The sequence below is a fragment of the Pituophis catenifer genome, unplaced genomic scaffold, assembly GCF_029215685.1.
Source record: "Pituophis catenifer annectens isolate HBS135680 unplaced genomic scaffold, rPitCat1.0.hap2 SCAF_5, whole genome shotgun sequence".
NCBI lineage: Eukaryota > Metazoa > Chordata > Lepidosauria > Squamata > Colubridae > Pituophis > Pituophis catenifer.
In genome coordinates this window covers 14929552-14945701 of record NW_027256885.1, presented here as the reverse complement: position 1 = coordinate 14945701, position 16150 = coordinate 14929552, and the positions used below count along the sequence as shown (strand labels likewise).

At 42.5% G+C, this 16150-nt stretch overlaps 1 protein-coding gene across 2 annotated transcripts in view; it reads right to left on the bottom strand.

Annotated features, from left to right (window-relative positions):
* UBTF (upstream binding transcription factor) overlaps window positions 1-16150 on the bottom strand; it is a 324947-nt gene that overhangs the window by 266866 nt on the left and 41931 nt on the right. The window contains exons 3-7 of one of the 2 annotated variants that reach the window (XM_070944829.1): window positions 9896-10051; window positions 7790-7854; window positions 5427-5547; window positions 4156-4266; window positions 3464-3597 (exon numbers count right to left, since the gene is read on the bottom strand). In XM_070944829.1, coding sequence (XP_070800930.1) covers window positions 3464-3597; window positions 4156-4266; window positions 5427-5547; window positions 7790-7854; window positions 9896-9961 — 497 coding nt within the window. In that variant the 5' untranslated portion in view covers window positions 9962-10051. The remainder of the gene's footprint in view (window positions 1-3463; window positions 3598-4155; window positions 4267-5426; window positions 5548-7789; window positions 7855-9895; window positions 10052-16150) is intronic. The other variant, XM_070944830.1, reaches the window with a different exon arrangement.

Here is a 16150-nt window from a genome sequence, read left to right as displayed (position 1 = left end):
GTGGAGTGAAGAACATCCATCCATAATTCTGCTTGCCTGCTATCTGAATAGCCTTTCAGAAGCCAGCTGGAATGATTTGAAATTTTTAACCTCAAAAGTTTGGAGAAAAGCCGGACAAGGAACAGGAGCATCTGTTGCTGTACCTACATCCTATTGTATGGAATGGGACAATTAACTGCAGGCACATGGCTATGCCCACTTCACTGCAGCCAAACCATTGCGGGCATTTATCATTGGCTGGCGCTCCACTGGCAGTCTTCCCCCACCAGTGGTTGCCCACCACTAGTCCCCCGTCCCCTCGTCCCAGGCAATTCGCAGAGGAACATCACAGCAAAACAAGTTATAGTTAGCAGGATACATTTGGATTCATTCACATTTGGATACTAATTTATATCAGGAGACTGCAGCAATATGAGTGACTAGGGCCGTGACGGCGAACCTGTGGCACACAGAGCCCTCTCTGTGGGCACGCGTGCCGTTGCCAGCTGCTCTTCTGGTTTCTGGCATGCGCATGCACACCGGCCAGCTGGTCTTCATGCGTGCCGGAGCGCCGGAAACCCGAAGACCAGCTGGCTGGTGTGCATGCGCACGCCAGAAACCAGAAGAGCAGCTGGCTGGCTCACACATGTGCACCGGCCAGCTGGTCTTCAGGTTTCCTGTGCTCCAGCGCGTGCACATGCATTCCAGTTTGGGCACTCAGTGCCAAAAAGGTTCGCCATCACTGTACTAGGGAAATACCCTCCACACAAGCTTGGAAGCATGGCTGTTCATTATACACTACAACATAAATGATGGGTTAGAAGAAAATTTGTGTTTTTATTCCACCAGAAATAAAGGAAATTTATGCAAGAGCTTTCCTAAGCTACACAGACAAATGGGGCTTTATCTAAAGTATGGTTCAGTATATGAAATGATCAAACAGAACAATACTTTTCATTCAAACAAGGAAAACAGATTAAAGCATACTATGCAGAATTCAATTTTCCTAACTCATTTATATAGTGGGAGCCATTCCTTGGGGCATGGAGAAAGTAACTACATGGTCACAAAAATCAAGCAGAGGAGGAAGACTGTCAAGGTCTTGAAAGTTATTTCAATGTGGATAAACTTTCCCATTGTTGGGAAGGGGGAATAAAACTTAGTTTTGCTGCTGGCTAGGGAATGTTTTCTCTTGCTGCTGCGCCATTCCTTGCTTGCAAAAGAAGTCACCCCAGTTTTCTCCCCCCCACCCCAAAAGGTTTGACTCTGGTGCTTGCCGAGGCAGGTAGTTAAAGAAAAGTGCATGTGTCATTGCCACCCCTCCTGCCGCTCCTTTCCCTCTGGCCAGAGCTCGTTGCATCCTGCCTGGCCCCGCTCAGTAAATCACAGAGATGATTAGTGAAAATGGAAGATACAGATGGTAAATTTTAATTCCAAGTCAAGGGCTTCGGTTTCCTATGCAGTTTACTAGAAAAGTAACAAATGTTATCAAATATCCCAGAACCTGTTCTTATTGGCTGGAACTAACATTGATGGGAAATGAGGAAATAAAACTTGGTTTAGTTTAGAACAAGCCAATAAGAACACATCAGTCCCTCCTTCCGCATTTTATGCGCTGGGCAGGTATCCAACCTGGGTGGGCCCTTTAAGAGATCATAACCGCTTGTTTCTTTCCCCCTGGAAGAAAAGTGCAGGACAACCAGCCAATTAGAGTGTGCACAAGGTGGAGGGAAAGGAGTGGCAGGACAGGTGGTAATGATGCACATGCTTCCCATTAACTACCCACCCAGGCAAGCACCAGAGTCAAACTTTTGGCAGGGAGAAAACTGGGGCATCTTCTCTCGCTAGAGAGGAATGGTGCAGCAGTGAGAGAAAACATTCCCCAACCAGCAGCAATATCCTGTATTGGCTTTCCCAGCAAGCTAGCCACATTCTGCATGGCTGCTAGCTGGCAGGGGGGAAATTCATCTGGTAAACCATGGCTCCTACGCAATTTCAGCTTCTCCCGGTAGCTGATTGGCTGCTGGAACGGGAGGCTATTTGTCCTGTGCAGCCAATTGGCCAGGGAGAAATTGTCCCTCTGTGAATAGCCTGGGAGACGGGGCAGGGGACTAGGGGCAGGGGACCAGTGGCGGGGGAAAAACGCCAGCAGAGGACCAGCCAATGATAAACACTCATAATGGGTTGGCTGCGGGGGGGGGGGGGCTCACAGTGAAGAGTGTGTGGCCAGGCAACCATGTTCAATTGTCCTAGACCCCCATATTCACCATCCTACACCACTATAAAAGTGAAAGAAAACTGTCATCCTTTTGGGACTACAGACCAAATCTCCCATTCCATATGAGCAAGGATGGAAAGGGGAACAATTTAGGGAAAGTGAAAATGGGCTCAAATAAATTCCTAAGGCTCCTTGACTTCCTTAAGCTGCACTGCAGTTAAGGATAAGTATTTCCTCCCGCTTAATGAAGTAAAGAAGTATCACAGTGCCAGCAGGCTGTGTATGTGTGAAAATCTGCAAAATGGCTGGCACAATATTGTGATGCAAGCTCCACCTCTTGTGTAAAGGAAGGGGCTTGAATCACAACACTGTACCCACCAACGTGCACATTTTTACTTCCTTGCAGAAGACACTGAATGCAACATTAGACCACTGTTGGCAACTGGGGGAGAAATGAAGAGTCATGTTCTGCCCATGAAGATAACTGACATGCAGGCCCTGCACCAAATTCTACAGGCAGAGGTAAGGCTTTAAAATGTTCTCCCAACGCCCTCTTTAATGCATTTTCATTGCCAGTCGAAACACCCTTTTATCTTTTTCAAGTTTTTAAAACAATCTTTACTGGTGATGCCTTGTGCCCAATGTTATTTTATTTTTCTTAATTGTGGTTCTGTGGTGTGGTTTTAAACATTCTCATTTGATTGTAAGCTTATTACTTTTTAAATTGAATGTCCAGTGGAAGTTCAAATTAAAAGGAGTGAGAATTGCTGAAATGAGTGGCTACTCTATCCCATCCCATGTACAAAAGAAAATTATCTGCTTGGGGTCATCTGGGTAATATTCTGGAGCGGGGGGGGGGGGGTGTTGTACTAAACTAAACTTTGATCATCAGAACTGAGTTTAATGTTCTGGCACACAGAATTCTACTGCTCTTCCGAAGCCATTTGCTTATTATTTCAGCAACCTCATTTAGGCACAATATATTAAACCACAAAAACCTAATCAACATTATCATTAAACAAGGATAGTAGCTATGAAGTCTTTAGTGACCTAGTTAAATGTGTTGAATGAACAGAGCCAGTATGTGATGTGCTGGGACAGGGATTTGAACCTGGATCTGTTTTTATCTAAGTTCAACTGCATGATCATTTTGCCACACCAAATGGATGTAAAGTGGATCTACATATTTCCCTTGTTTTAAGAAATATATGTGAAAATGCTCCAGAAAGGGGAGAAGTCCTCCCTAATATTACCATCCCAACTTACGGAGGGGGCTTGGTGGGTCGCCCATCAAACTTGTCCTTCAACTGCCTCTCTGCTTTTGTTAGGGTGGACCGTGGTGGTGCCCCTTCCTCAATGTTCATCTCTGGATGCTTCTGTATGTAATCCCGCATCATTTCCTGGAAACAACAAACAGACGGTGGTTAACACAGCACTGACGTTTTGGGGAGAAGCCCTTCCTAGGCTCTAGGGTGATGGGGTAGGCTGAAGAGAACCTACTACTTGACCCTGAACAATTTCAACTCTTCATGGATGAAACAAGTGTTCCAAAGGTGCTTTTTCCAAAAGGCAACTGGACTTTCTTGGTTTTTTCTTTGAAAACATTTAGCTTCTTATCCAAGAAACTTCTTCAGTTCTAACCGAGTTCTCTAAGTTAGAGAACTCGGTTAGAACAGAAGAAGCTTCTTGGATGAAAAGAGAAATGTTTTCAAAGATAAAACCAAGAAAGACCAGTTGCCTTTTGGAAAAAGCACCTTTGGGACAACCATGACCTGGATGATTGAGAATCTCCATAGACATCACAGAAGATATTGCTTTGCAACTACCTTCCAGCTTAGTAAAAGGGAGTGGCACCCACAAATCGGCTCTTGGAGCATGGCTGGGTTTGGACAGCTGTGACAAGGCCGGGCTGAGCATATGGGGGAGAAGATGGAGGGGAACGGTGTACTGTTCCCTACCTCATACTCCTTCCGCTGCTCCAGAGCCTTATGAATCCATTTCAGCCTTTTTTTGTCCGAGAGCTGAGACCATTGCTTGCTCAATGCTTCTTTCGCCTCCTTCGTGGTGGCCTGAAAAACCCAGGTGGGGAGGGGGAAATAAAAACGGTAGGTACAAAGGAAAAAAAATGGGGAAGGGGAGGGAACACTGCTCACCCTAGTGGTACAACAGTGAATTAAACTAAACTTTGGGGAAGATTAATTCTCTTTGTGGTTTTTTTTTAAACATCTTTTTCTTGATCCTGCAGGGAAGTAAAATATAATTTGCTGCATATGCAGAGAATCCATTATGAGGATTCTGAAGAATTCTTGGCTTTAAATACATATTTAAAAAGGTTCCAAGCACATGTAGGCCATTTGTAATGGTCTTACGACTTTGCTCTCTTTCTATCCTTCTCTCTCTCACCAAAAGGAGCACTGTCTGGATGTTAATTATGGTAACAATATAAACAGCAAACAAATACTACAAACACACACTAAGAGCAGCATATCACACTCATTTATGAAGTCTTTGCACACCTCCAAGACGTCCCTTCCATGCCTCCAACAAAGATGGGAGGTAGTGACCCACGGGGCTTTTTGTGGTGATCTCTCTCTGGTCTCATTCTATTTACAATTCTTTACAAATATAACATTTTATTTAGCCATTTGTAAGTGTGACCATCATCTTGTGACCATGAGTTCCATGAATGAACTCTTCATAGCATGAAAATGACTCTTTGTCTATCCTATATATCCCCTCACACATCTGTGCTAGTCGTTCCCGACTCTAGGGGGCGGTGCTCATCTCTGTTTCAAAGCCAAAGAGCCAGCGTTGTCTGAAGACGTCTCCGTGGTCATGTGGCCGGCATGACTAAACGCCAAAGGCGCACGAAACATTGTTACCTTCTCACCAAAGGTGGTCCCTATTTTTCTACTTGCATTTTTTACATGCTTTTGAACTGCTAGGTCATCTAGGTTAAGCTAGATGACCTTAAACCTTATTGTTTCGGAAGAAAAAGTAAATCAGAGGCCGGCTACACTCTAAAAGGGCACTTGGGACTACTTAAATGAATTGCAATTTAAAAAAATGCACCCTGGATTGGGCTATTTGAAGAGGAAGTATCTGAACATACACAATGGTAGTTGGAGCTGAAAATGTTGCCAATCCCTAGAGTAAACCATCTGTATTTACTACCCCTGTGTCTCCCACACTACCTTCACCTCAGACTTATAAAGGTAGAGCTACTTACATCAGGTCGGACTTTCAGGTAGATCTTCTTTTCGTGAGTATACCAGAGCTGTTGGGGGGTCTTGGGTTTTTCTGGGATATCAGATTTCTTGGCATTCTGAATGAGGTCAGGGTGGTCTTCCCTTCACAGAACAAGGATGGTAACAGAGGATGGAAAATGTAAGGTATCACCATACCAGAATTAACAAAGCACACTTGCATATAAACCTAAGGCCCTATGTACCAGTCCCCACTCTTGTATGCCAAAAAATCCCCAGACTGTAGGGTGAATTCACCTGCAGGGGAATCTTATTTTCTCTCCATAAAAATGATCCCTCACAATCCTCCAAACATGGACAAAGAGGGCTGTGGGCCTCCCTTCCAATAGTCAACTGCAAGCCTGACCTTCTTCATGACCTCCTTCCTCTCTCATTTTAAAGAGCTGTTAATTATTTGACAAAATGCTAACATCTGTGCTTGCCACAATTACATGGAACCCCCCCTCTTGCTCTGAAAACTTCTAGCATCCAAGAGTTAAGACAGGGACATGGCAAAAAGAAAAGTGTGAGGGCAAAGGCCCTACCCAGACATTCTTGGAGAGTCAAGTGACATGGGTCATGAATATGACAGTGCACCAAAAAAAAAAATCTTCTGCCTAGCAATGAAGGCCAGCAAGAAAGAGAGGAGGAAGTTAAACAACTTGATAGGCCAGTTCAATTGATTGTTGTTCAGTGGTTAAGTCGTGTCTGACTCTTCATGACTCAATGGACCATAGTACGCCAGGCCCCCCTGTGCTCCACTGTCTCCACAAGTCTGCTCAAACTCATGCCTACTGTGTCGATGACACTAGTTCAATAAGCCAGTTCAATTAGCAATCACCCAACAGGAATGACCAATAGAAATCATCCAAACAGCTGTTGTCCTAGACAATGGGACAAATTTCCTACATGATTCAGATATTTCCCTTATCAAGAAACATTCTGTAAATACAAATGCTTAGTACATCCACTGTATTTGTCTAAGATTTTATTTTTCAGAAAGTGAAAGTTTAATTACATGCTATACAGCAGGAAAGGGAAGCTCCCTTCAAATCTGGGGAGGGTGGTGGCAGCTGTGCAATGTGGAAAATCTGGCTGGTCTACATTATCCTTTCCCAACTTTGACTCCTCAGCTGTTGTGGTCTATAGTTTTCACAAGTGCAAATAATGTCTTATGTGTCTTCAAATAATGCGAATTATAGTATAACACCGTGATGGTGAACCTGTGGCATGCGTGCCACAGGTGGCACACAGAGCCCTCTCTGCGGGCAAGCGAACCATCGCCCCAGCTCAGTTCCACTGTGCATGTGCGCGCACCTCCCATAGGCCAGCTTATTTTCGGGTCTCTGTCGCGCATGCGCGGGGGTCGGGGCGCATGTGGGAGACACACACGCATGTGTGGGGGGGTTGCACACACATGCGCATGCATATGGGACAGGGGGAGCGCAGGGGGGTGCAGCGCCCCCACCCCGCAGCCCGTTTTTGGTCCCAGGAGGCTGCAGGAAGGCCTACTAGGCCAAAAATGGGGCACGAGGGGGTTGCGCGTGCATGCGCGTGCATGCGTGTGGGGGCTGGGGGGTTGCGTGCACATGCACGGGGCGGGGCGCACGGGGGCTTTGCACACGCATTGCATTTTTTTTTTTTTTTTGGTTTAATTTATATGCCGCCCTTCTCCGGAGACTCAGGGCGGAGACTCAGGGCGGCTTACAATGTGTTAAGCAATAGCCTTCATACTTTTGTATATTTATACAAAGTCAGCTTATTATGGGTGCCGGCACACACGCTTTCAGCACGCAACAACAAAAAGTCAGCCATCACTGGTATAACATCTTTGGATTCAACATATCTCAAGCTATGAACAGCTGTTTAGCTAGATCTTTGGTTTAGATCAATTTTTGTTGAATGCAATATTCACATGGAAAATATTTACCTGCCTTACAAATACATAAATTTATGGATTTTGTTATTCCATCACTTGGCTTTTAAAACAGGAAATTGGGTTTATATGCTACAGAACATGGGTGTCAAACTCACGGCGTCACGTTGCCGTCACATGACATATTGTGACGTTTTTCCATTCGTGGAGCTGGGGTGGGCATGGCCTGCGTGTGACACATCCGGCCCACAAATTTGACACCCCTGCTATAGAACATACAATTTTTGAAGCCAACGAGCCTTCTAGCTGCACTCATCCTTTCCATCTCTCCTCAGTCACCTCCGAACCAAAGCAGCTGTCACAGTGAAATTCAAAAGAACTTCACTAAATGTGTGCAACTGAAGTCTACAGCTGAGAAGCCTTAGAGTGCTAATGGACACAAACAAGACATTGTTGCTTAAGGTCTCTTACCTAAATCTTGCCAGATTCCGTTCAAAGTCTTGTTTCTCTCGTTGGAAATCCTGAATATACTTCATCTAAAAAAAACAGAGAAAAGAGGAAATACTCCACAGTTTATGTATGAGGTGTCTATATGAACTTGTTGCACACAAGCCCTCTCAACAAGGGATAGATATTTTTTGACTCTTTATGCCGAATATCTAGTTCCCCTAATTCTATGTTCTGAAATCCCAGTTACATGGTCTGTGTGTGAACAAAATGCCCATCTTGTCTTCCACAGAGCCCTGTGACTGCTCCTTAACTCCAGGAATGGCATGAGAGGTTTAATTTCTTGCCATGCAGAGCTAAACTATCCCAAGCAAGTATACTTCCATTCTGCCCTGAAGGTCAACTGGATGGAGAAAGTCATATCATACTTTCTTTCTGGGTTCCAGACAGGACAAGGACCTTATGTTCTTCAATGTTGGAAAATTGGCAAAAAACCCAACATAACAGAGAAGCTGGCAAATAGGCATCAGCCATTTCCTGATTCTATCTAGGCAGGTCCCTTCAAAATACTAAGCAACTTTACAGCTGTAGCATCTTGAGTTCTTAGCTCAGAGCAAGAACTGTGTGAAGTTTAAATGCTCCTCTACTCAGAAATCTTTGCTTGCAGTCAGCAAGGCTTATTACAGGTTAAATTTGTGGCACATTTGCATATACCAGTTCTGTAGAATGTTTTCTTGCTTCCCATTTTGTTAAGCAGAAACTCAGATAAAGGAGGCTTATGTTCATAAAGGTAAGGGTTTTTTTAAAGCAAATGAAATAAAACCAACCTCTTATGAGGAACTTCCTGTTTTCAGCACTAACACTGAGCTGACCCCACTTGTATCTTTCGCTGGTTTCTGCATTTCTTTTATGATTTGGAAAGAGCTCTGTGCTGTTACCATTTAAAATAGGGATGCAGAAATTATGGCCCTGGAGTTCCATGCAGCCTATTTTTAGTGGCCCCAGAAGTAATAGGGCCAAAAATATATTTTGAATTTTTGTTCTTTAGAGTTTCTTTTTTGTATATGGGTAATCTTTGCTTAATGACTGGTCACTTAGCAGCCATTCAAAGTTACGATGGATCTCCAAAAAGGTACTTGCAACCTAGTTCCAGAGTTCTGATGGCCACATTCCCCCCTCCCCAGTCAGGTGATCACATTTTGAACACTTGAAAACTGACTCATATTTACAGCCATTTGCAAGGTCCTGCAGACACATGACCATGATTTTTGGTGGTTTTTGAGAGTTTCTGGAAAAAAACTCCCATTGGATAAAATGGATTTGTTTAACAACTACAGAATTCACTTAATAACTGTGGTGTTCACTTAATGACTGCTGCAAAAAAAGTTGGAAAATCGGGCATGGTCATATGGTGACCTGCTTAATGCCTACCACAACTTACAAATGTAATTCCAAGCTCAATTCCAGTTGTAAGTCAAGGACTACCTGTATAGGGGGATTTTAGTAGACAAATGTGCAAATGCTTACACATCTATATAATCTCTTAAAACTCTGCCACTCAAAATGAACCGTACAATACACCAGCTGATTTTTGAAGTGTGGATCTCAACAAGCTATACAAAACATGGTGCAGCCCTCAAGCCATCAGAAGTTGTTCACTGAATGTCAAGTGGTGCCAATTCAGCAGGCAAGTAGAGTCAAGGTCCTTTAGTCACCCACTTTGCCACCCAGATATATAAAGGTTGCAACCAATTCATGGGAGGGTCATTCTAGAACAGAAAGGAATAAAAACAGTCCCTTCACAAGGGAAGCATCCAGCTTTAAGCTCAAGATCCTAACAATATACAGCCATTATTAAACAGTCTAAAGAAATTGTCCTATAAACTCATTCTAAGGTTCATAATTTCTGCTTTACAATGGTAACACATTTGCAGAGCCCTTGAGAAAGGGAATACCCCTTTTTGCAGAAAGCACAAGATCTGTTAAGTTGTAGGTACTAAGTTTCCCAAGAAGGAAATACTAGCTGTATTTTTTCTCTCATTCTCTTACTTGAATAGAGCTTTACTGGAAGTTACAGAAATCTGCCATTCCTGATACCCCTTACCACATTCCTAAATATGTACTGCTCACCTTTTTTTTTTCGGGGAGCTCCTTATATTTTTTTGAGAGTATCTTGGTTAGATCCAGGTTGCTCATCTCTGGATGTAGCTTAGCATATTTTGCTCACTTTTCCATGAAGAAACGGAAATATGGAGTCAAAGGTTTTTTGGGGAAGTCAGGATGCTTCTGAATAGGGGCAAAAGAGAAAGTAAATAAAGAAAAAATATTTTGAGATGATTTGTTTTACCACAAAAAGCAGGGTTTTACTTAATCTTGTGTGTTTTGTTTTTAACATTTGTTTTCAATAAAAGTTGAGCTGAGCCAAGAATTTGGAATAAGCTGATAGCATATTTAACTAACACCTTCAATTAAACTCAACCATGAAACTCCCCTGATCTAATATAAGATTTCAGCTTAACATCTCTATGTGACCACATACAGAAATGCAACTACTTCTGAAGATTCAGTTGCTTCTAGACAAGATGGGCGGCATGCAAAATCAATCGATCAATAAATAAAATAGAAAGAATTTAAATGTTTGTTCTGTCATTGATGTTTGTTATTGTTTTAAACTAGTTGTTCCTAGGCTGAGGTAGGTTACCTTTGTAAGGCAAGCCAGCAAACATTGAAGTCTATCACAGCCTTCCCAACTGTGCATCTGTTCATCTGTTGGGACTGTAACCCCCAGAATTCCCAATCACTTTCCAACACATCTGGAAAGCACCAGGCTAGGGAAGCCCACTGTATGCTATCAAGCACAAGTTGCCACCAACTGGTACCTTCAATTCCTAATTATTATTGCTAGAAATTATTTATTATTAGATTTCTCTCCTTTCATTCAAGAGCTCAAGTTGACATGTATAGTGTTCCCCTCTCTATTTTCCTATAACAAGAACCTAGCAAGGTAGGTTAGCTTGAGTGCGACTGGCCCAAAATCTCCATGTAAAGCACCTGTGGCATCTCCAATTGTAGGAAGTCCAAGATTCAATCAGAGTTGGCGATATTAGACTAAATGAACAAATCATCCTGGCATAAAGTAGTTCCTACATTCAAAATGCACCACTATAAACCTAAAGGTATGTCCAGAATCCTGAATTTAACATTCATCATTAGTAGCAATGTAAGAAATTGGAAAAGTGTTCTGTTAAACTGCATTTTTTTACAAATCATACAAAACATTTCATTACTGTAGAGCAGGGGTGTCAAATTCACATCGTCACAGTGATGTCACATTTTTTTCCCCTTCACTAAACTGGGCATGGGCGTGGCCAGTGTGTGACGCATCTGGCCCATGGGCCGGGAGTTTGATAGCCCTGCTGTAGAGGCTTCAAAGCTTCAGTGAGCATTGTAGGAATTCAGGGGCTGTTAATTTAATACCTGTTAATAACTATGCCACTAAGTCAGTCTTTCTTAAAAAATGGGATGGAGAACTAGTTTTCCACTATCATTTCATAACCAATAAAGAAACCTGTGGACCCTGGAAACCGCTTCTGGACTTTTTGCTCAAAACTGAAAAAACTGAAAACTTGATCACATATAATTCTTTTTCTAGAACACGAGTGTCAAACACGATCACGTCACATGCCGGATAGTGACGTATCACAATGTTTGCCTTTGCGGAGCCAGGGTGGGCGTGGCCTGAGCGTGACATATCCAACCCATGGGCCGCCAGTTTGACAGGCCTGCTCTAGAAGAATGGCAGTCCAAATTGTGTTAATATACATCAATGTAAAAAACAAAAACCGCCCCTTCATTTAAAGAATATCTGACACAGAATTTGACATGAGAACAGTTGATGGATTATAGTCCTACACATGGACTTAATACTGCCTCCAAAGTTTAGGTTTTAAAATACATCTTGTCTGTTTTGCCATAAAGATAGGTTGTTCTGACCCAGCTCCCAAACACAACAATCCCTCTGTAGTTAAAATCAATGATTCCTTTATTAGGAGCTCGAGCAGCCCCGGCAAAAAGTCTCTGTCTCTCTCACAGTAGGCTAACAAGTCTGTCCAGCAGGGAGATGAATAGTTGTCTGCCATACCTATTCATCTCCACCCCCTGCCTTTTATCCCCAGAGCTAGGGTGGGGCTTCGCTAGCAGCGGTGGCTCTTCCATCCCAAGGATCGGCCCATAGATTTCCACTGCTCTCCTCTCCTCTGCCTTCTGCGCATCCGCGCATCAGGCACTGGACCCAGCTGTTCATTCTCTTCCTCATTTCTTCCTCCTGCCAGAGCTTGGGGTACGAACTTAGTAATATATGTTGTAGGCTTACCTTTTCAGAGGTTTTGTTTGTTTGTTTGTTTTGTTTTATTAGATTTGTATACCGCCCTTCTCCCAAAGGACTCAAGGCGGTTTTACCAGTATGCATGGTCATTCATGCCCTCATCACTTCCCGCCTGGACTATTGTAATGCTCTCTACATGGGTCTCCCCTTGAGGAGCACCCGGAGGCTCCAACTGGTCCAGAATGCGGCCGCGCGGGTGGTTATGGCAGCGTCATGGCACTCCCATGTAACACCTCTCCTGCGTGAGCTGCACTGGCTCCTGGTGGTCCTCCGGGTGCGATTCAAGGTATTGGTTACCACCTTCAGAGCGCTCCATGGCTTAGGACCTGGGTATTTACAAGACCACCTGCTGCTACCAATAGCCTCCCACCGGCCAATTTGCTCCCACAGAGAGGGGCTCCTCCGGGTGCCGTCAGCCAAGCAATGTCAGCTTGCGACCCCCAGGGGGAGAGCCTTCTCTGTGGGGGCTCCTGCCCTCTGGAACCAATTGCCCCCTGAGATGCGAAGGATTCCCGACTTACGCACCTTCCACCAGGCCCTCAAGAAGCTTTTATTTCAACAAGCCGGGCTGGCCTAATTTTAATTTTTAATCGTTAATTCTTAATTTTAAATGTCTAAATTGGGTAGCTTAATTTTAATTAGATATGGGCCAAACTATTTAATATTTTTAAATTGTTTTTAAATTTTATATTTGTGTGTTTTATGCTGGCTGTACACCGCCCTGAGTCCCTTTGGGAGAAGGGCGGTATATAAAATAAATAAATAAATAAATAAATAAATAAATAAATAAATAAATAAATAGGAAAAGCCCAGCGTATAGTGGAGTTTAATGTGTGGCTAAAGGAATGGTGTAAAAGGGAAGGCTTTGATTATATTAGTCATGATATCTGCACCTGGTCCAATGAAAAACTGTACAAAAGAGATGGTTTGCATCCATCAAAGAAAGGGACTGAGTTACTTGGCATTAAATTCACAGATTTTCTAGATAAACATTTAAACTGAATAGCAGGGAAAGAGAATTAATACAGAACATTTCTGTCCCCAGTAATCTAAAATTAATAGGGTTATCAGTGCATGAAACATAGATGTTAAGGCGGGTAAGAATATCAACCTTGCTGTCAAGCAAAAACAAGCATTAAAGCTAGTGCCATACCATGTACACTAATCAAACAGGTGGTAAGGCAGTAGGGGACAACACAGGTTATGTAGAAAGTAAACACAGGGTCAATCAAAATGGACTTAAATGTCTATACACCAATGCACAGATGAGGAATAAACAGGGTGAATTAGAAATTCAAGTAAATGAGGGCAGATATGATATTGTTGCCATTACGGAAACTTGGTGGGATGAAACCCACAAATGGAACATACAGCTAGAGGGATTTAAATTATTTAAAAGAAATAGACCAAATAAAAGAGGAGATGGAGTTGCACTATATATAAGAAATAACTACATCTCTACAGAAATAGAGCACAAAAATGATGAAAACTTCCAGGAATGCATTTGGGTCAATGTAAAAGGGGGGAAAATGACATTGCCATAGGTGTATACTATAGGCCACCCAAGCGAGCAGAGGAAATACACTGCTCAAAAAAATAAAGGGAACACAAAAATAAGACATCCTAGATCTGAATGAATGAATGAAGTATTCGTAGTAAATACTTTGTTCATTACATAGTTGAATGTGCTGACAACAAAATCACACAAAACTTAACAATGGAAATCAAATTTATCAACCCATGGAGGTCTGGATGTGGAGTTACACTCAAAATTAAAGTGGAAAAAAACACTACAGGCTGATCCAACTCTCCTCTCTTGTAATCCATCTACCCTTCCCCACTTCTGTTTTGGTTTTCTTCCTCACCTGTAAAATGGATTCTGCTTGAAGCAGCTTTCCCCACCACAGCATCACTGGATTTTTTTCCCCCAGTTAAGCAGATTCTACCAAGCCCCATTTCCTCCCCCTCTCCCCCCAATTCTACTTTATAGTTAGGTTTACCAGGTGCAGCCTCGTTTTCTGTTGCAGTATTCTGAAGAAAAGTTTAGGCTGTTCCTGAAACCATCTTAAACCATTAGTAGCTTCCTCAACTTCATAGGAATCTTTTAGCCCTCCCATCAGATACAGGCATTGTGAGGACCTGTTTCCTCTTTTAGCTCCCACTTGCTCTTGAATACCTAAGTAGCTCACAGGTTCAAGGACTGTTTGATCAATCTATTAGTTTCCAGGAACTACTAACCTAAACTCCCATGTTTGTGCTGACGGCTTTTGTACCTTTTTGTGAAGGTAGCACTGGTAAGCAGAGATCATTATTCCAATTTATCTTTTTCAGGGTCAAAATTGATTGACGCCACTGTGAAGTGGGGGGAGACCCAGGAGGTGTCACCCTTTGGGTCTGAGAGGTGGAGGATGAAAGAAACAGCAGATAGTCCAACTGATTTAGAAATGACAGCCCCCAAAAATCAAGGTGAGAAGGAATGCTGGAAAGGCCAATGCTACATTAGAAAATTATGCAGAATCCTATTCTTAGCTGCCACTCCTTGAAATATTCAACTTTACTAAATAAGTTGCTTATTAATTTTTAAAGTTGCTTAGTTGCTTTCATTAAAAATCCAAACAGGGCTGAATACTGCTGCTAATAGATAACATGTGGAAAAAAGTTTGAAACGTATGGTTCTTACTCAGATATTTTCTGTGATCACACAAACAAGGTGTAACACTATTCTAGTTTTATCAGCAATGTCATCTCATTTGGCTATTTCTATTCTTGTCTGCATTTAAAGAACACAGTGACTCTGGTTTGTGGTTAACCATGAATACATCTCAGGGCTGCCCACCAACAAACAGTGCAGCTGGAGCCACCCATATGGGTTATTCTAAGGTTCCTGTATCTTCTGAATGTGCCGTGATGAAAATACACTTAAAAACCAACCAAGGGTTCCCTCTCTTGTTTGTGCTGGCTGGAAGAAGCCATTTTGTGCTATATTCAGATGATGCAGGAACTTCAAAACAAACCATAGAGTATAAATTTGCAGCCATACCTCCTGTGGAAAGGGAGGAGAAGCCACAGTCTGTAAGTCCATTCACAGCTAAAGTATGTTCACAGCTTAGTTTAGGGTATTGTGTGTGTAGAAACACTGACAGTGCTTGTGTCCTTGCATCTGTAGAAGAGAAGAATTTTCCAGGTGACGGGTGAGCCATAGCGTCTTGGATTTCTCTGGACAACAAAAATTTTGCTTCCTGAACAATTTTGGATGTATCTTAAAAGATGTTTGGCTGCTAATCATGAAAATAACCTGTAATTTAACTTACCAGGTACCATTTTATAGAAGTCTTCTGTTTTTACACAATGGCATTGTACATCCAGTACCTATTGGCTATGCTGCACCCATAAAAGAAACAATACAAAAACATGGAACTGTTGTTGAAGCACATCCAGTACACCAAGTACAACGAATACCTGTGGAGATCTAAAAGTAGTGGCTCTGCTGCTTGGACTGTAGCTCCGATATAGCAAGTACTGCTGTTACATATGTGAATGGGACAGCTGTGCAAGAGAGTCACATTATATTAAAAGGAAATAGCCACTCCAAAAGAATTTGGTTCCAGGACAGAAAAACATGGAGCATGATCCACTTGTTGACCCGACAAAAACATTTTTGTCTCCACATAAAACTCGACTGATGAAAAATTTTGTGAAAGTGATGAACAAGGAAGGTGAAGGTTTTCATTATTTGAGACGGATGTTTCCAAGAATAACTGATGCATTTAAGGAAGACATTTTTGCTTGTCCACTAATCAGATACATCATCAATTGCATCCAGTTCAAAGTTCTGTTAGTGGGGTCAGACAAATTAACCAGAAAGCATTCAAGGATGTTGTTGAGAATTTTCTTGGCAACTACAGAGCACCAGACTACATTTGGTGGTTGGCAAACATCTTGCAGAATACAAGACCACGAAGTGCAATGTGTCACTGAAGATTGATTTTTTGCATTTACAC